This window comes from Camponotus vicinus, unplaced genomic scaffold (genome assembly GCF_025532165.1).
Source record: "Camponotus vicinus isolate PSW18456_S1 unplaced genomic scaffold, iyCamVici1.0 SCAF_5, whole genome shotgun sequence".
In the NCBI taxonomy this organism is placed as follows: domain Eukaryota; kingdom Metazoa; phylum Arthropoda; class Insecta; order Hymenoptera; family Formicidae; genus Camponotus; species Camponotus vicinus.
In genome coordinates, this window is record NW_028141977.1 from 18,357,840 (window position 1) to 18,380,062 (window position 22,223).

Genomic DNA, 22,223 nt, shown 5'->3' on the forward strand with positions numbered 1-22,223 from the left:
ATGTCCAATATCTGCAAATAGTTTCTTAAAAGAAACTAAAAACTAATATTAATATCCCCAGTACCTAGAAATAATTAATAATTAATAATAAAATATATTCGTTCGTAATCATTTTTATCAAACAATTAATAAAAACTATTACAATATGAAATTACTTAAAAAATAAAAATTTATACACAACGCTATATCCATATTTAATCTACTATTAAATCTTTCTGGCATTAGACAATAATAATACCAATCCTAATAATGACAGAACATTTTTAACGAGAAGAAAAAAATAGATGCATTTTCTCTCACATCTAAATATATATTATTTAAATTAATTCGACTTTAAAGAAGCGTATGGCGTTCGTCGTTGAATGACTACCGAAATCATTGCTGTCGGAAATTGCCAGGAAAACCTGGGATTAGTTCCAATCTTACAATAAAAATTCCCAATTTTCAACGAGGCACCGAACTAGACGTCGCGAATGGATCTTACAAAAACCGATAAGAAATAATTCTCCATGATGAAAATCGTTTCGACTCCTCGGCGGTACGAGTCACGCAACTTTCATTAACGTTTACATAACGAAAAAAACAACGATAAGACTCTTATATTACAACGACAATCTCGTCTAAGAACGCGAAAAGAACGAGGGAAAAACACGGTGTTTTCGCAACCGTAATTTATTAATTTATTTATAAATATTTTCCGATACGAAATTCGTAAATACACAAATATAACCGAAGAAACAAATTATTAAATTCATAATAATTAACTCGCGATTCTATAATATCGAAGGTGATCGTTTAATTTTATGAAGCTAATATTTAATCGTTGACTTAACATCGAATCTTCACACTCTTATTCCATATTTCTTTTATTTAATTAGCGCAATATTCAGGAATATTAATTCACGAAAGGGACAGCGATAAGATCCTTTATTAAAATGGCAATTTCGTCTAAGAACGCGAAAAGAACGAAGGAAAAACACGGTGTTTTCGCAACCGTAATTTATTAATTTATTAATGAATATTTTCCGGCACGAAATTCGTAAGTGTACCAATATAATAACTGAAAAAATAAATTATTAAATTCATAATAATTAACGCGCGATTCTATAATATTGAAGGCGATCGTTAAATTTTGTGATGCTAATACTTAATCGCTAACTTAACATCGACTCTTTATACTCTTATTCGATATTTTTTTATTTTTAATTAGCAATATTTAAGAATATTATTTGAGAGGGACGGCAATAAGATCCTTTATTAAAACGGCAATCTCGTCTAAAAACGCGAAAAGAACGCGGAAAGAGCACGGTATTTTCGCTATCATAATTTATTTAATGAATATTCAGTTCCGCGCGATATGGAATTCATAAATAGATAAATCTAACGAAAAGTGTATCATTAAATTTATAATTGAGCCGCGATTCTATAACGAAGACGTTCGTCAAATTTTGTGAAGCTTGTATTTAATCATTAATTTAACATCGTATTTTTACATTTTTACATTTTTTATATTTAATACCGACACGAAAATTAGCAATATTTGTAAAGTTTCTAATCAAATATTTATGAAATTTAAAATATATAAAATTATACATATATATCTAAAATTTATATATAAAAATTTTCCGAATTTATTAATGACTCTTTGATATGGAAATACAAACAGTTACTCTTTTATGATTATTTCAATAAATATATAGAATTAAATATGTTAATTTAATAAATTATTATTATATAATTATTATACGTATACTTTGGATAATTTTTCGTGTAATTTGCATAAGAATGTATTCATGATATTTTTTAAACACTAATAATTATGTACAATTTTCTTAATATTCCTGAAAAAAATAATTTAAATAATTTAGATTTTATTTTTAAAGCATTTTTAAAAATAAATTCAATTTCATTTTTTAAACTGAAATAAAGCCAAATTACAAATTTCTATATATTGTATTAGAGTGCTAACACGGCCATATTTCATATGGTAAAATATAAAACAAGAGCAACCGTTTATAATTGGGCAGAATTTATTCCGGGTATCACAGAATTTAACATAACATTGTCACTCTCGAAAGATGCAATTGTAATTTATATAATTATTGCTTGTATATTTATTTTAATACTATATTTTAATATTTTATAACTGCTTATATTTATTTTTATCTCGTTGCAGTTTATATTTATTTTAATAAATGCCGGCGAAATGAAATAATATGTATATATTAATCTAATCTGTATATGTATCCTGCCCAATTGTAAATGGTTATCCTGACTTTAGTTGTTAGCAGCCTAGTATAATATATAAAATTCTGATAATATAAAAACCTCTGTCCAGATTACCAATAAAGATTGATTGATATTATAATAATATATATAAATAATAAATTTTTATAGTAATACACAATTTATAATAAAATATAAAATTAATATGTGTATAACATTAATCATATTACATTTATCATATTACAAGTTATTTCATTAATGATTTATTTGGCTTTATATTAAGCTTAAAAACAATATCTACAACAAATTCTATAATGGATGAGCTATAAGATATTAGAAATAAGATAAGTGAATAAGATAAATGCGCGTTATAAAAATAAATTAGCATCAGATGTAATTGATAAAATTTTTAGTGTTCTTTTCAATAAATTAGGTAAAATTTATACAAAAATAATCTTTTCTCGATCTTCTTTCTTTATAGTTAAAATACTGCAATATATTTTCGTGATGCATTACATTTCGAACGAATCTATTAAAAATTATTTAATTTAAACTATCCTAGCTCATCCATTTTAAGGCAACGGATTTATCTACAATCTACATCTGCAATCTCTATGGATCCGTTACATTAAAATTAAATAAAAGTTTTTGTCACTCACCGGGCCATTGATGTGCAATAACGGAGTTGTCGTTATCGAAGTTACAGGGTTGTTATTGAAGTTACGGAGTTGTCTTTATCGAAACTATGTTGTCGTTATTGAAACTACGTCTGTAACATGCAAATATAAACTTCATTTATAACACAGCTCAAAATACAATCAATATTTCAAAAAATTATTATTGTGCGGAATTTCATATCCGGTGTGTAAAATAATAAGCAGATATAAACACGTATGGAAAGAATTTATAAAGTTTGAAATTATTTTTTAAATAGAAATTTTTAATATGATTTTTATAAAAATCTTTCTCTTTAATTTTTTCTTTAATTCCTTTAAATTATAAGAACGAATTATTGTGCGATTTATAACAATCGATATACAAATAATAAATATTCACCATCAAGTTGCTTCGCCGATGCAAGATGCCTCTCCCAGGCCTCCTCCTCCTCTCACAATAGTTCATTGATCTGTAACATACAAAGAAGATTCCAATTGTAGTTACGGTCAAAAAATTAACATTTCAAAAAATTATTATTATATGTATTTAATTTTATATCCAACGCATATAACAATAAGCAGATAAACAATTTTATAAATTTTGAAAAAGATTCTACTATTATTGTGCGATTTATAACAATCGATATACAAATATTTTATTGTGCGATTTATAACAATCGATATACAAATAATAAATATTCACCATCAAGTTGCTTCGCCGATGCAAGATGCCTCTCCCAGGCCTCCTCCTCCTCTCACAATAGTTCATTGATCTGTAACATACAAAGAAGATTCCAATTGTAGTTACGGTCAAAAAATTAACATTTCAAAAAATTATTATTATATGTATTTAATTTTATATCCAACGCATATAACAATAAGCAGATAAACAATTTTATAAATTTTGAAAAAGATTCTACTATTATTGTGCGATTTATAACAATCGATATACAAATATTTTATTGTGCGATTTATAACAATCGATATACAAATAATAAATATTCACCATCAAGTTGCTTCGCCGATGCAAGATGCCTCTCCCAGGCCTCCTCCTCCTCTCACAATAGTTCATTGATCTGTAACATACAAAGAAGATTCCAATTGTAGTTACGGTCAAAAAATTAACATTTCAAAAAATTATTATTATATGTATTTAATTTTATATCCAACGCATATAACAATAAGCAGATAAACAATTTTATAAATTTTGAAAAAGATTCTACTATTAACTAATAATTTAATATTTCTATTAAGAAGTTTATAATTATAATTCTATTAATAAATTATAATTCTTTTTAATAAGTTTAATGATTTAATAATACTATTAAAAGCTATTCAAAAGTAAAAACTTTTAGATTACAGTTTTCATGTAAAAATTTCTCGCTTTTTTCTCTTGTTTAAGTCATGTAAATAAAAAGTTAAATTACGCGATTAATTACTTAATTTAAATCTCGCGTAGAAATTAATAAATAATTATATATAAGTAATATAATTTATTTACCATAGAGTTGCTTTACCGGTGCCTGATGTCTCTCCCAGACCTCCTCCTTCTCTGATGTTGTTAACGCGCGATACTTTCAACGACACTCCCGCACTCACGAGCGATATTTTTATATCGCTATTTCCGCTATTTTACGCGCGATACTTAACGATGTCCGCACTATTTCGATGCGATTAAAAATTGTATATTTGATCGCGCGTGTATATACTTAATATGTATATACTTTTAACGGCACCCGGTTTCGGTACGAGCGAAAATCCCATTTCACTTTTGAGAATCAGCTTCGAGCCAACCGGTCGGGAATGCAACGATACAACGAGCAAGGACTAGGCCCAAACCGGAAAGAAGACGAAACGATTGACGGAAATAGAGGAAAATGAAGTTCACCAGCTCTTTTTCGCGCATAATTATCCTATCTCATATCGAACCTGGACCCGCTAAGCACGATTTCAGGTGACCCGCACGGATGCTATATCACTAGCGCAGTACACAAGGCTAGTAGACGGTAAAAGAAGAGGATACCCACATTTTTTAAATGCTAACATTCAGCAATTTAGAAAATGGGGAGGCAACCCCTTTTACCGAGCGAAAATCGTGCCTAGGGGAATCCACTCGACTCCTCGACAGGGTTAACACACGCTGGGCGTGTGGCTGTAGACGAGCAAAGAGAAGGGACACATTAACGACCATTCCGAACAATCGATCGAGTCCTAGACAATTCGGGCCGAATCACTTGACGAAGTAGAGCGTGACCATCACTAAGCCGATCGAGCGCGAAGCTCGAACCCGCGCGCCCATGTACATTTTGTACTGGACATACGTTCTGCGCGGCCGGCATCACCAAGTGCCGCGATGCACAAGGCGCGAGTGTACGTTGCATAGCAACGTGTGCAAACTCGGTGAAACATCCCAGTTAATTGGCATCTGAAGTAGAGACTCGTGACAATAAATGAAATTGGGATTTTATATGAAAAAGTCCAAAAGTTTCGCGAAAACGCGACGACGCGAGAATACTACAACGCGAAAACGCGGTAATGAAGCGCTTGCCGTCCGCGGCACGTTGACGGCACCGACGACGCGAAAGGGTACTTGGCTTCCTCTTCAGGCTCCTTAAGATTTATCATAAATAGAAAAATTTAAGATAAACCTCAAGGCACCATCCAAGTACTAAGCCCTCCCACCGCGACAAGGTGTACCCCATGGGAGGGTTATATTATATATAATTTTATATATAATATAATACATAATTTGAAATTTATTTTGTAATATAGTACATAAATTTAAATTTGCAAATATAAACGATAAATAAAAATATAAAGGATAAGAGAACATTTATTATACAAAGCAATGTTCAAAATAATTGATTTTAAACCTAATTATTGCGCGCAATTAATTTTTACATTTTTACTTTTAAATAGATATATTTTAATATTATAAACTGCGTAATTACAAAATAATTTATATTTCTTAGATATAAACTTTTAAAAATATGATAAATAAAAAAATTTCTATTTTTTTATATATGAAATATTTAAATAAATATATTAATTTGAAATGTTTTATGAAACATAAAAGTATCTGAAAATATTAATTAATAAAAAATTTAAAAATGTTTTAATTATTTTAAAATAAAATGGAATATTTTTTATAAGTATTGTATTATATATGTTACAATTTAAAATCACTATTAAATCACAATCAAAGAAATAAATCGAAACGAGAAATATGTATATTTTGAATATATATATTATTGATAAATAATTTATACATTGTTGCGTCCGCGGAACGCGGTATATATCGAACGCGATATATATCGAACGCGCTCGACACAATCGGCATACGCTGACGCTCGTGCACTCGTAAATAATAACGCGATTTAAGGTGCACAAGAATTTTAATAAATCGCGAGTAACATACAAGAATTCAGAATAATCGTAAAACGGATCACAAATAGACGCGCGTCCGCACAACTTGACAGCTGGGCTTAGACTTTCTGACAGTCGTTGTTTATAACAATATCTTGACAACGCGCGCGAAAACGATCTTCTTCGAAAGAATTCAACGGGTGACGAATACATTCAGCGGGACGGGACGCGGGGACGCAACAATATAATAAATAATGAATGTAATAAATAATTTATATTAATGACTTACATCATATCTTATTGATCCTTCCACTTCCAAAACCTCCTTCTTTCTTTTGCTTCCTTCTCTCTTTTCTCGTGGCACTTTAATCCTCCGTTGCACTTACACTTATTCACGAAAAGTTCCTCGTTGCACTTGCAATTGTGTTTAGAGAAAGAATTTGGTAATATATGAAACGTCTCACATCACTACTTCACTGCTCAAGAGCCACTGAGCGAATGATCGTAAGTCAAGAACATTACCGCGGTACTGTTTATATCGCCAGGGTCGACTATGTAAAGAAAGAATTTGATAATATATGAAACGTCACTACTTTATTGCTCAAGGTTACTGTGCGAATGTAAGTCAGAAACATTACCGCGGTACTGTTTATATCGCCAAGTTCGACTTATACTACGTTATTGTTATAATTCGTCGTTGAAATCTTCTATGAGTTATTGCCGATTAAGAAAATTTAAAGAAAGAAGGAGGTTTTGGAAGTGGAAGGATCAATAAGATATGATGTAAGTCATTAATATAAATTATTTATTACATTCATTATTTATTATATTGTTGCGTCCCCGCGTCCCGTCCCGCTGAATGTATTGGTTGAAATTTATTTAATTCTAATAGATATCGTTAAGGAAATTATTATAATAAGCATTAATAATTGAAAGATCATAACAAAATTAATTCTTTTATCCCCTTTTATGTATCCCCTGTTTCAATTTTTATTCGCAGTAATTAATGATTGCGATGCGATAAAGATTTATCGTTGCAATACAGTTTCATGTCGTTTATTATAAGTTAATTAATTTTTAATTATTAATAATTATATCAAATCATGTTTCGATACTAATCGTAATCGTGTTTAGAAAAATATTCGACAATATGCGAAGCAAAATATGTAGTATAATTATAATATAATTTATAAATTGATGATGCTATCAACATCAAATAAATATATATTCAAATTTATTCAAATATTTTCAATAATACGGATAATTTGATGTTGCATGAGAGCATTATAACACACACGCTTGGACTTACAATAATATTATATATATGGAAAGAAAGAGAAAGAAAAGTTCGGAGAGTAAGATAATTTTTCAAAAAATGAAGATATTGCAAGATATATTTTCCATTTTTCGAGACTTTTATTCAAGATTTATTCTCTATTGTGAGTGTTATAAATAACTTTTACACATAGTTTTGTTATAATTTTCATAATAATTTGATATACATAATAAATTGTTATATAGAATATATACATAGAATATTTTATTATATTACACGAAAATATCAGAAATGCGTACAATGTAAAATTTATTAGAAATTTTTAGATTGGCGTATATAGCTGATATAATCTATCGTAATCAAAAGAATCACTAATAAATTTATCGATTATGTCTTTCAATTAAGAAAGAGTACCCGGAATTTTAATGTATTTTGTAAGGTTTTCTAAAAGAAATATTATCGCGAAAAGATAAACTAAGTTTCGATGTTGCCCAATGATTAAATAAGAAAAAAAATCGCGATTTAAATTTCACGAATATACATGACAAATAAATAAATTGACAGTAATAGTAATATTTAATTACAATCCGTGTAATTTTTATAATAATCGCAACACAACGTGCGCACACGCAATATAATTATTATCGTTTTATATGATAATAAAAAAGTATCAAGTAATTAATTTTTCTGTTGCATTTAACAGTTAACACTTAGCAATAAAACGATAATTTATTTTATTGTGATTTTTATAAGAATAATTATTTCTTTAACGATACTTAAAGATTAAGTGTATTTTATTCGATGTTTTATCATTCAACTTTTTAACAATCTAAATACAATTCAAATTATTATTAATTTTAATTCTTGTCACACACTTCTATTTTTAAATCAATATGTCAAAAATTAAATTCAAATATAATCAATTAATATTCTTATAGATCTATTCTTTATAAAACTCAAAATAATTTATTTTGTAAAACTAATTATTATACGCGCAATCAATTTTTTTATCTTTTAAGAGAGATTTATCTCTGATATTAATACTTTAAATGTAAAACTAGCAAAAAAATGTTTCTTTATTATAAATTTTTGAAAAATATAATTATATAAAGAGAGTATGTTAATTTTCATATATGAAATATTTAAATAATTATATTATTTTAAAAATATTTTATAAAATATTAAAATATTTATATATAAAAATATTAAGTAATAACAAAAATATTATAAATGCTTTATTATAAATACTTTAAATGTGTTAAAATAAAACCTGGAATATTTTATACATGCATTATATTACGTGATTTTTAGAGCTAATTATATATACCATTGAGAAAATGAAAAAATAATAAGCAATATGTCTATTTTCAAATTAATATATATTGTTGCGTCCGCGGAACGATATGTATCGAACGCGCGCGACACAATTCATCGGCACACGCTCGCACTCGCGCACTCGAAAATAATAATACGGTTCTTTGAAACACAAGAATCACGAAACATAGAACCACGAGAAACATACAAGAACTCAGATAATTCGTGAAACGAAACACAGATTTTAACGCGCGACCGCTCAGCTTGACAGCTGGGCTCAGACTCAGCTGACCGTCGTTGATGTTAAACAACCTCTTAACAACGCGCGCGGAGACGATCTTCTTCCATCGACGTACTTCCCGACAGAATAACGGATGGCGTATACATCCGCAGGAACGAGACAATATAAATAATAAATAATTTTTATAAATTACTCACCGCATATCCCTCTGGCTGCTTCAGGCTCTCTCACTGTTCTCTGGCTGTCCGATACTTTTGCAGATATCCTTCTCCTTTCTTCATCCTTTGCTTGCACTTTCACAGCACTCATGTTCACTCGCGAACAAACAATTAATTATATTTAGTCATATGTAGAAACGATTGCGAGACACTTTGCACGGCACTCCCGATCACGGAATAATTACGAGAGACGCACTTTAATATATTGTATAAGGGATAGAGAAGTACGATTCGCTCGACGTTTTTATGAAATCAAATTAAATACTAATTCATTACAAATGTTGTTTTCATTATTGATATATATATGCAATACATGTATATTAATACGAATTATAGGATCGAAAGTTTAATAAAATTGAAAGTCATGATATAATAATTGTTTAATTAATAATTAATTTAAGAATATACGACGTATTTCGCACTACGATCTTTACTGCTCGAGTGTTGCCGTGTGAATAATACCAAGACCGTATGACTAGCGCGCTATTGTTTACATCGTCAAGGCCGAACACCGTGTTATTGTCCGTTCGTCATATCGAAATATATTGTATTATATTATATTTTATATTATAATATAATATAATATAAATATGTTAAAGTACGTAAAATATTTCGATGACGAACAGACAATAATACCGACCTTGGCGTAAACAATACATATTTATATTATATTATATTATATTTTACGTATTTTGATACAGCAAATAATTTTTCGATATTGATCGCGATCGCGTCTAGAAAAGGATTTAACGGAGCACCTTGTACTACTACTTTACTCTTTGAGTGTCGTCGCGCGAATAATAATAGAGCCGAGAAAATTAGTACGAAAGACCGTGTTATTATTATTTTTTTATCGAAACATTTTTCAAGACTATGGCATATAAACATTAGCGCGCTATTGTTTACGCCGCCAAGGTCGGTGTTATTGTCTTGTTCGTCATCGAAATATTTTACGTATTTTAACACACACACACACACACGCACGCACGCACGCACACGCACACGCACACGCACACGCACACGCACACGCACACGCACACGCACACGCACACGCACACGCACACGCACGCGCGTGTGTGTGTGTGTACATATACATATGGAATATATTAAAGTATATAGAAGTACTTTAGATTATATAGATTTTTTAATTATATGATTATTTATTAAAAGATTGTATGATGTATCATAGAGCCTTACATTATATTAATTGTTTAGATCCACGATTCAATTATTTTACTGCGTCCTTATAATCCGAATTATATTTCAATGATTGATAAATAAAACAATAAAACGTCGCAGACATATTATATTCGACTCTATAAATATCTATAAATATTAAAGAAATAATTTCTGCTCCTAAAAATCGATTTCATATCGAAATATTATAATTTATTATTTTACATTTCTGTTACTATGATTCTTATTATAATTAATTAAATGAATAAATTTTACAAAATATGCGATTCGAGAATTTTCGTCGCGGTATGTATATAGATATTAATTATGTGTTATTTATAAAAGTTAATTAATTATATTGTTATAATAAATAATTTTCCGATGTTAATCGCGATCGTATCTAGAAAAGAAATTTAACGGCGTATCACTATATTACTCGTTAGAAAATATTAGACAATAACATATGAAATTATATAAATCGTTTCACAATCGACATGCAAATATTACAATATATACTATCTGTATCTCATTTATATAATTTCATATGTTATTGTCTAATATTTTCTCTAATGTGTTATATTAATTATTTTGTTTCAATTTTTAATCACGGTAATGAATGATTGCGATTCGATAAAGATTTATAGTTGCGATACAGTTTCATGTCGTGAATTAATTTTTAATTAATTAATTTATATTAATATTTAAAGTAAATTATGTTTTGATACTAATCATAATCGTGTGTGTTTAGTAAAAAAATTACAATACGAAACGTTTCTCACCACTACCTTATTACTCGAGAGTCAGAGTGCGAATGATGACAAAGCCGAAACATAGCGCGCTACTGTTTATATTTTATATTGCCAAAGTCGAACACCGTGTTATCAATAATTCGTTGCCAAAATATTTTATATACATATTATAAAATGTACATTAACGCGGAATATTAAATTAATGAAGTATTTTAATTTATTGATTAAAATTGATTATTTATTAAACAATTTATCCTTTCATTATGCTAATTATTTGCATCTATAATTCGATTGATTTACTTCATGTTCTCTCACAATCCAAATTACATTTAGATTGTCAAGTAGAACGATAAAGTGTAACACGGATGAAATATATTTGTAACTAAATATTATAATAATAATTATTTTTTTTGTCCGTAAAAATCGCAACGATCGTAGTAATTATTTAATATTTTGGATTTCTATCATTTAATCGATTTTCGATTAAATTGTATATTGTTTAATAACAAGGATTGAGAAAATTAAAACATTGGTCGAAATATAGTTAATTCTAATATTAAAGCTTTAACATAGCGCGCTACTGTTTATTTTTTGTATTGCCAAAGTCGAACACCGTGTTATCGATAATTCGCGTTGCCGAAATATTTTATATATTATAAAATATACGCTAACGCGGAATATTAAATTATAGAAGTATTTTCATTAATTAATTAAAATTGATTATTTATTAAATAACTTATCGCGGAACCTTTTGTTATGCTAATTATTTGAATTTATTCGATTATTTTATTTTCAAAGTTAAATTCTATAATATTTAGTTTTGCATTTTAGAAGACTGACTTAGAGCGAGCTAAATAAATAAATAAATAAATAAATAAATAAAAAATAAATAAATGATGTTGAGAAGAAAAAGAACACACATAAATAAATAATAGCGTGGAAAGAGAGAACATACTAATATTTTTATAATATAATAAATAACATACTAATATTTTTATAATATAATAAATTATTATTAATTAAATTATTTATATTATTTATATTATCAGAGAGACATATATGTTACCCTCTGAGAACATTCGTGGACATTGGCTTTGTAGTTCATGTTCACGTTTTTAATGTCCACAGAGGGAGTATCGCTTCCAGGGATCACCTAAAAGCGGGCCATGACATCTCTCAGTCTTCTCTCTGCTCTTACACTAAAGAAGGAACGTACTGTCAAACAAGTGTTACCAGATTGCCCACGTGACCAATTCAAGAATCTTCCGATTGGTTGATTCAATGAAAAAATTCTACGCAGCTATCACTGTGATTGGCTACAATGTTATCGTGAATAGACGAACAGCTCCCAGCAAAGAATGCCGTTTCATTGGCAGATCAGGGTGCCTATTATGGTTCTTGAAGCGAGGTGAAAATTACAAAAGTGAACAGATTTACTAGATTTCGACAAATGAAATTGTAGATACTCTAGTAAATTTCCTCACTTTTTTTATTTTCACTTCGTTTCAAAAACCGTAATAGGCCCCCTGCTTACTCACATTCATATTCGAGTCCACCATCTCGTAATCCCAGGCCACCGGCGGGTCAACGATTGCGGTTTGTACAATTGTAGCGTCGACGGAAGTTTTGTTTGTCCATCTCTCGCGCCTGTTTATAACCGATTTTGTGATTTGGCGGAACTTGGTGCAGATACCCGACGATGAGCGCCGAGGAAGAAGTGTTGCGCATCCAGAAGAAGCTCAATAAAATGTCGAGCGGTGACGGGACGGTGAGTAAGTGAGTAAAATAAAGATCGCATCGTATATTGGGCTCCGAGCCCGCGTAAGGCGAGCTTCCTCAAGGAAGGCGCTGCATTTTTTTTCAACGTCGATGTCGAGCACTCGAGCCGCGTAAAGTTATACCATCGTGACATATTCGCTCTCTCCTCGAAATAATATTTACCATAGATTACAGTCAGCATATCACACGTTATACAGTATCACACACTCCATGTATCTATTACAGAAAAGTACGTTACTTAACATATCTCAAATTTAATACTTTGGACAAGTCTCGTGTAGTTGTACAGTTTTCAATGTCTGATCATTCCCATATTGTACCTGTTATAAGTAAACATTGTTGTTTTGCAACAATGTTTAGCTTTTTCTACAAATATCTGTGAAGCAAAAACAAATTAAAATATTGAAATGTTAATATATAGAAATATTGACGATATACACATATATACCGCACAAAATTAATATATTAAGATAAGAATATTTGTGTATGCGCAATATAATCTCTTTGTTAATCAGGGCCAGGAACAAGCTTTGGAATTGCTCAAGATACTTCAAAAATTGCCTGTTAACTTGGAACTCTTGACTAAAACACGCATTGGAATGACTGTGAATGCTTTGAGAAAATCGAGTAAAGATGAAGAAGTTATTTCTTTATCAAAGACTCTTATTAAGAATTGGAAGAAGTTCTTATCTGGTATGTGTGTATAATTGTAGCATATAATTGAGTTTAATACATATGTAAGAAAAAGAGTTATTAAGAAACATAATTTATATGAGGTATATATATAATGATTAGGATCCAAAGAGAAGGATTCTACTTCATCGAGTAGTTCAAAGAAGAAAGATGAAAAGTCGGACAAGGGAAAGGAGGAAAACGATCAGAAGAAGGAAAAGGATATGACAGATGCTGCTGATGTCAAAGTGAAGGAAGAAAAGCCAAATAAAGACATTCAGAGGAAACAGGCGACCTTTCCTGCTCCTACTACAACAGATGCGGTCAGATTAAAATGCAGAGAACTATTAATAGCAGCTTTACGCGTAGATGGAAAAGTCATCGATAGTTGTGCCAGTCCAGAAGAGTTGGCAGAAGAATTGGAAGAGGCAATATATGGGGAATTCAAAAATACTGATAACAGATACAAAAATAGGGTAATTAAACATCTCATTATTTTGCATGCAAAATTTTTTTTTCCCTTTCATGTATATACGTAAAAATATGTAATTATATTGATAACAATTTTATCCGTTCAATTACAAGGTACGTAGCAGAATCGCTAATTTACGCGATGCGAAGAATCCCAATTTACGAATGAACTTTCTTGTGGGCGCAATTACACCTGCTCGTCTCGCGGTAATGACGGCGGAGGAGATGGCAAGCGACGAAATTAAGCAACTACGCGAACAATTCAAAAAAGAGGCCATCAATGATGCGCAACTTGCCACTGTCCAAGGAACCAAGACCGATTTGCTCAAATGCGGCAAATGCAAGAAACGTAACTGCACGTATAATCAGGTGCAGACACGCTCAGCCGATGAACCGATGACAACCTTCGTATTATGTAACGAATGCGGAAATCGATGGAAGTTCTGCTAAGTTTCGCTTCAATTATTATTATTTCTTGAATCTATGGCGCTATCGCGTAATTCGACGAAATAAATTTTTCAATCATCGTCTAGAATTCGATAAAACAAGTTGATTAATTATTATGAAAATGTGGATCTTCATGAATCTTGTCATAAAAAACTTTTGTTTATTAATTTTATATATATATATATATGTATAGGTATGTGTATATGTACATATGTGTATATATATATATATATGCATATACACACATTTATGAAGAAATCAACAATATTTTAAATATGCAATTCTTATTGTATATCTCAAATATTGGTTTCTTAAAAAAAGATATATTTCTCCACTGAGATAACTTATTTTCTCAAGATTCTATATATATTTTAAGGATTACATATATAAATCCTATTTTATCGATTTTTTCTTCAATAATTTATGAATTATCTGAGATAATTTATTTCTAATTGAAGATCTATATACACAACTGCTAAACAACAGTGAATGACAGATTGTACATTGGTCCATTGATTGTAGTGACACTTTCCTTGAAGAATATCAATTTCCATACTCTGTACATATTGAAATCGATTTATTAGATTTTAGCTTTGCTTAAGAGTTCAAAGTTTTTGGAGATTGTCTCTTTCCAAAGTGTGAATCTATATACATACTTATTAAAATACGTAAACGGCATTTATTAAAGTCTTTTTATTCCAATTGTCCGATTCACGCGGTATTGATTGTTGTCACTCCACTACACGTTTTCACTTATGCATAATCATATGGTATAAATCATTTTGTCACTGTGCTGTACGAATAATGTCGGATAATGTCTACAAGAGCTATGAATTGCATCTGTATCTCTAAAATATACAGATATGTATATCGTATGAAAGATTACTTGTTCAAACTTTCTGTGATTACCTCTCTCTATTTATAAAAAATATTCTGCATTTAGTTTGTGATTGGATGAGATTTCCTAATTATTGAAATTTTCAAGTTGCATGTATTAATAAAAAATTGCTTCATCATTCTCAAGCTGCATCGCGTGTTGCACTTTTACTAAAGACATTCTAAATATGTATATATAAACTAACATATAGACTAACGTTAACACAATGACTATACTTTTTATTTAAAATTAGTTTACGAGGTACATTTATATACATAAAAAATTTATGACTATTACATTAAGCTTATGCAATATAGACAATATATTCGTGCATGTGTGTAATAACGTAACAGTAGAACTCTGTTAAAATTCACATTTATACTCGGCGCGTTCGAATAAGAACTTATAACTCATTTACATCTAATTTGTATCAACTTGCTATGGGTGGTGATACCGGAATGTCGTAAGTTTTCTCTCTCTCTTTCTCCTTTTCGCTCTAAACAAAAGTCGCGCGTAACACGTAAATTACCGTGCCGATTCTATTCAAACAATACAGTTTAAGAGATTAAGATCCGCATTCGTACTCCATATTATTTTTTATTAAAAACTATTTAAATTTGTATTTCATTTTGAATGAAAAAATGTGTGTTTATATTATCAGATAGTCATTACATTTAGTATATAATGAATAGAAGCAACTTTTGTAAATTTAAATGTTTGTAAGATTTTATCTTGTGTATTCACATTCCACATTAATCCCTTCAAAAGGGTGATTTTAATTCTTAAACAATAAAAAAAAGATCAGATTTATATATACAGAGTGACATTTAATATAAAATGCGGAATACGAGTACGAATCTCTCCGTGTCTTTCGGATATTTTAATAGCTTTAGCTCAAGCAATAAAGGAATCAATGGTGACGAGATGAACAAATTGGGGGGACAGAAATATCGCAATAAACAACGTTAACCAGGTTTTGTAGGCCCATAATATTTTTTCGTGAACTTCAAAACGGGCTCGACTGACAATCACAGGTGACACTAACGGCCACAAGTCACTCTTAAATGATAAACAAGAGAAATATGCACATCTCTCTTTCTCTCTGCTTAAAATTATTTTCCATAATATTACAATAGAGTCATTTACTGTCTTAACGATAGACTGGTGTGTGCTGCGAATCGTTCTTAACGTTCTTTTCTCTCTCTCTCTCTCTCTCTCTCTCTTTTGTTAATTAATTTACTGTATACACACACATAGGCTGGACTCGTATATATATTTATACTTAATATACATCGAGTCGCGATTTTTATACATGCAACATTTCCTCAGTGAATTTTTTTTTTATCGGGACAAACATGTAACAGACACTTGAGATTCTTGCAATACACGGATATACAATGTACATATATGTCGGTATATTTTAATATGTATATAGAATTATATGATATATATATATATATATATATATATATATATATATATATATATCTTTTTATTTCTTACATGACAAACGATATATATAATATATGCATTCTCGTATAATTCGTTTTTTAGTAGATTTGTTCTGTTATATTCTCACCTTTGTTACTTTTTTTATCCTTTTCTTCGTAAAATGCACGACACAAAAATAAATGCTTGTATCTGTGAATTATATTTACCTCTTTTTTTTTCCTACATACTCTCTCTCACGCGCACACGCACGCACACACACATACATACATACATACATACATACATACATATACAGGCATCTCCGCGATGTACACTCTTAATTAACTGTATATAGCTTAGCTTTTTTTTTATTTTTACAAAATATCACAAAAATCACACCAGCCTTTGTTCGCAGCAAGAAACCAAGTTGTTAAAACCTTGTCAGAACGATATTTCTCGATTCGTTCTGCGCCTCGCCCTCTCGCACTTGATAACATTAACAACATATATTTTAACATTGTATTAATGCAACTGCACGTGCTTGTGAAGAAACATGTACCATATCATAATTATTTTGGCAGTGATTCGCGTAGTAACAGAAATAGACAAGAAAAATTGTATACAGTAAATATACTTATTTAATTTCCAACATGTATCGTACTGGGAATTTCAAAGAGAAGAAATGAAATGTGGAGAGAGAGAAATTCCTTTCTCGATTTATTTTAAATATCTTCAAGTATCTTAATCAATGCACATTGTGCTTCATAAATGTACTGTTTCATTAATTTCTATTAATCTAATATTCGCGAATCAAAGCTTGAGCGAGACAAATCATTTGAATTGAAATACAAATTTGACTGAAATTTTGTTACGAAATTTTAATATAACTAATTGTAGTGAGATTACAATTTGGATGAAACTTGTGATTTCGGATATCGCGGTCTTGTAACTCTTCTTTGTAGCAAAAGAATTTAAAGATTATTGTTCATGTCAACCGTATCTAGTGATAACCGAATATAATCGACGATGAATTTGCGTCGAGAAACGACATATGGCAGCTCTCAGAATCTCGGCATGATCTTAGTTTCTCATGTTTCAGTATTCGCACGTGCCGTTGCACATATACATTCGCACATAATCGCGCATACGACATAATATCGTCTTAAGATATAGACATCAATTTTTTTTTCGTTTTTATCACGTATCACGAATTGTTGCCTCGTTTCGAAAAAATGCTCGCGCAACTGGCAGGCAGCTTTTACAAGCTCGTAATCCAAAATGCTCGAAGAACAGGGAAAGCGAATCGCGGACGATGAAAAACAATGAAGCGCCAGTGACCAGCACGATACGCACACGCGTTTCCAACAAATGTATAGATCGCGGCGAAGATACATCTAACGCTACTGTCTTTTATAAATACACGTTTGTCCAATTCTACCGCACGGTAGGTACTCTTCTAAGCAAGGCCTGACGTACATGCGAAAATTTTTGAAAATTCGGAGAACATTTCTCCTTTTATGCACGCATCGATGGTCTGATACTCTCTTTCCAGAGAAAGATCCGTGTATCTTATTTTTAGTTTATTCAAAAAGCGCTCGACGTAGAATCATATTCAACAATATATTGGTTTTTTCTTTGTTTTTTAACTCTTCTTATAACTTTTTTACAACAAATGGATATTCCCAATGGGAAGTCTCTTCGAATCATCATGAAGAGAAAGAGGAGAGTCCGCGTATATAAAATATTCAGTATATATTTTTTTAACTGATTAACATTTTTATTTTATTATCGAAATTGTATTAGACTTTTCTTATTCATTACGAAAGAGAGACGAGGAACAGCAATCTCCCACAGTGATTACATGTAGACTGTTTTATCATTAAGCTCGCCATCTTTCTGTTTAACGAGATTTGTAGGAAAAATATATTCCGTTTTAAAAAAATTGAATTCGTATGCAAATAAAGTCATTTACGCTGTCGACCTGTTACTTTTGATAACTTCGAAGATTCGAAAAATATATTCTTGCAAATACATATGAGAAATGTTGAAAATATTGTAAATAAAAGTGAATTAATTAATATATGTACACAAAAAATTATTTAAAAAATAAATTATTAAAAAATTATATATTAAAAATATGTTTAAAAATGATGGAAAATAAAAACTTTTTTAACATATTTTTCAATTTAGCAACATTATTGCAATGTTTTATTCAGATTTTGTCATATAATTTTATAAATGTGTATTTATTGCGATAATATAACTTTCGAAATTTCGATTTTCGAAGATTTTAATATCGAAGCTTCGAATCTTCGAAGTTTCAAAATTTGAATATCGAAGCCTTCGAAGTAAATCATCAACCCTACTGTCAACGCTCCCGAAAGTTACGAAAGGACGCGATTGTTTGTATCGGAAAATCATACATTCCTCATAATGTACGTATTATCTATATGTGTCCCCGTGTTGTCTTTCGTGTAACGATAGGCGCAATATGCAAAAGGAATCTCTACGATTCAAGATACGCATTTATCGGGTTAACACAGTTTCTTTCTCAAATTCCCTGTACTTGTCTCCCTGAATGTTTCGTTTAAAATACGACTCGTTAAAAGTTTGGTCTTAAGCAGATGCCTAAGATCGCAATTAGCATTCAAAAATATATATACATGAATTATTACGAATAATTAATTCTTCCTGCGAATTATCCAAGGCAACATGATGCATCAGACTTGTTTTATATAGCTGTGAGAAAGTTCGACGCCTCATTACTTACACATCGATAACGATTCAACAAAGTATTGGTGGATGTCTGTAACGAAGAGAATGTGTGTTTATATTTTCTCTAACCGAACGATGCGCTTGGTCTAAAGATTCTTTTTTAAATAGAACTGTCCAGACAGAAATAGTTTTTGCTAAAAATAACTGCAAAATGTCTGCATTCCAGTTTTTATTCGATATCAGAGTCTCGAAATCATTCGTTGTTCGTCGATAAGACACTGAGATCGAAAAATTGCCAAGCGGTATCCAATTGATGGGCGAAAGTTGTTTTTAGCTCGCTCGAATTCATTTCAATGATATTATTAGCGATTCATTAAAAAGATTACAAATCTTGCGTTCCACAATAAAAAAAAAGAAGTCTCTACAGAACGACAAATTCAATTTGCCATCCGTATGCTAATTGTACAACAATCTCGCGCTTCAAACGCGCGAAGAACAATAGAAATATTTGCAAGACTCGTAAACAACTTTTTGTCTTTATGTTAGCACAAGAAAAAAATAGGAGATCCATCCGTAAGTTTGCGATGTATCATCGCAAACTATCATTATGTGATCTCCCGAAATATTACAGATCACTTCTTCCTTATTACTTGGCCATTATTTATCCAACTATTGCGCCTTTGTCTGAAATAAACTAAAAATTATAAATTTGGGACTCTGTGCATGAATTTGCGCTTCATGCCGTCGATCACGTTCCCGCCAAGTAGAACAATTCCGGCTGACCGTGCGCCTGTCACAGTAGCCGTGTGCGACAATAGTCCCTCGATTTGCACTGAGAAATGCACTTCTAGTTACCCCAAAGAGCATTTACACAGTTTCAATGAAAATTATGCTTTCTACATCTAGCAGAATAATCTTCATGCGTTTCATTTGGCCTCATCTTGTTCCATTGGTTCCTCGGAAACCTCTCGGGAATGTTCTGGCGTGGTTCTGTGCAAGCAAAAAATGCATTTTTATATAAAACGCATACACACAAACATATATATATATAATATAATATAAAACATATATATATAAAAATTTAATTATAGATTATTAATAATATTTAATAATATATAGAGAAATAGACAATATATACAACAAATAAACTTAATGAATACTAACGTGAGGTTCGTAGGCTGCTGCATAGATAGAGAGGCCATCGCAGATACCGTTTCCGTTTCGTCGTGTTCTTTTTGGCTTGCTTCTATCGCGCTCATCGCGACTGTATGAGCAGTGAGTTTTACGCAAGGCCAATGTGACATCTAAGAATGTAACATATTAAATGTTACAAAAAACTAAATATATACTTATATTTAATAATACACCTTTAAAAAAAAATTTTTCGCATCTGAATATTTAGAAATAAAATAAAAAAAACCTACCTGAATGGCGATGGTCTTCTGCAACGTGTCGATGGCGTTTTGACAGGGAATTCTCGCGAGTTCTTCGTCTCGAAGTGGACTAGGCTCATCACCAAGCAGCGCCCGGACGCACTCCTGCGCCGAATCGCAGATTGCCGCCAGATCATAGCCACCTTCCAAGGCGAGAACGACTTTGCCGTCAGCTAGATTAAGTAACTGCTGTGTCATCTTGCCGAAACACGCCGGACTGACTTTGTAACCGCCCAACGGCGCTGGATGTCCCACGGCCGCGTCGAAGCCGGCCGAGACGATCACGAGGTCCGGATCGAACTCTTTGGCGATCGGCATGACGATCGTGCGAAATGCTGCGAGATACTCCGCGTCGCCCATAGGCGGATTCAGACCGCCGGACCACGCCACGTTCACATTATAGCCGAGACCCTCGCCGGCGCCGCACTCGGTGGGTCCGCCGGTTCCAGGGAAGAAATTACCGTCGTCGTGTCTGTGTATCGACAGGTACAGAACTCGCGGGTCGTCGTAAAACATTTGCTGGGTACCGTTCCCATGATGAACGTCCTGTTCCAAGATATAAGAAAACTGCTTGAATATTTTATCACAGAATGTGCCCGAAAATGTTTATAATTGCAATATAATCTATTATTTTATGTGTTGTATACGTTTATATAAAGACATGTAAATTTAAAATCAAAGATCGCGCGTTTAATAAAAAATTATGCGTGTTACATATGTTGATGATTCTCACCCAATCTAAAATTAAAATTTTTCTAACGTCGAGTTTTTGCTGCAGAAGCCTCGTTGCAATCGCCACTGAATTGAAAAAGCAGAAGCCCATAGCCTGGTTAGTTTCTGCATGATGTCCAGGTGGTCTCACTACAGCGAAGCCATTCTTAATATCGCCTAATGCCGTTTTGAACGCAAGTTCGACGACGCATCCTACTGCCATTCGAGCGGCGGGAGCAGTATTGAGTTCGTTCCACGTTGTGTCGGAATCAACGCCAACTCCGCCGCAAGGAAGTCGAACAAAGCTCTTGATGGGTAATTGCGACAGCTTGGACATATCTAGCTTTTGTCGATTCAATGGATTCGTTCCTGCACACATTACGAAATTAGATTGATTGATAGATAAATACATAAATAGATAAAATTGCTCTCTAGTTTAAGATTCAGCATCTTTATTTTTTAAAG

The 22,223-nt window shown here is 31.3% G+C and overlaps 2 protein-coding genes across 19 annotated transcripts in view; one reads left to right on the top strand and one right to left on the bottom strand.

Moving 5' to 3' along the window:
* Positions 1-12,780: 12,780 nt before the first annotated feature.
* On the top strand, positions 12,781-15,269 carry Tfiis (RNA polymerase II elongation factor). Of its 3 annotated transcripts, none has more exons than XM_083100222.1 (4): positions 12,781-12,990; positions 13,517-13,694; positions 13,797-14,149; positions 14,259-15,269. In XM_083100222.1, the coding sequence occupies exons 1-4, from the start codon at positions 12,922-12,924 to the stop codon at positions 14,592-14,594; spliced, it is 936 nt and encodes a 311-aa protein (XP_082956348.1). In that variant the 5' UTR covers positions 12,781-12,921; the 3' UTR covers positions 14,595-15,269. The 3 variants fall into 3 exon arrangements, with proteins under 3 accessions (XP_082956348.1, XP_082956349.1, XP_082956350.1); XM_083100223.1 differs by having other exon boundaries at positions 12,784-12,998; XM_083100224.1 differs by having other exon boundaries at positions 12,784-12,994.
* Positions 15,270-15,686: 417 nt separating this feature from the next.
* Positions 15,687-22,223, bottom strand: part of Hdac4 (histone deacetylase 4) — a 101,246-nt gene continuing 94,709 nt past the window's right edge. For all 16 annotated transcript variants that reach the window (XM_083100207.1, XM_083100206.1, XM_083100213.1 and 13 more), the window contains 4 exons: positions 21,781-22,127; positions 21,039-21,593; positions 20,779-20,918; positions 15,687-20,604 (listed from right to left, as the gene is read on the bottom strand). In XM_083100207.1, coding sequence (XP_082956333.1) covers positions 20,541-20,604; positions 20,779-20,918; positions 21,039-21,593; positions 21,781-22,127 — 1,106 coding nt within the window. In that variant the 3' untranslated portion in view covers positions 15,687-20,540. The remainder of the gene's footprint in view (positions 20,605-20,778; positions 20,919-21,038; positions 21,594-21,780; positions 22,128-22,223) is intronic.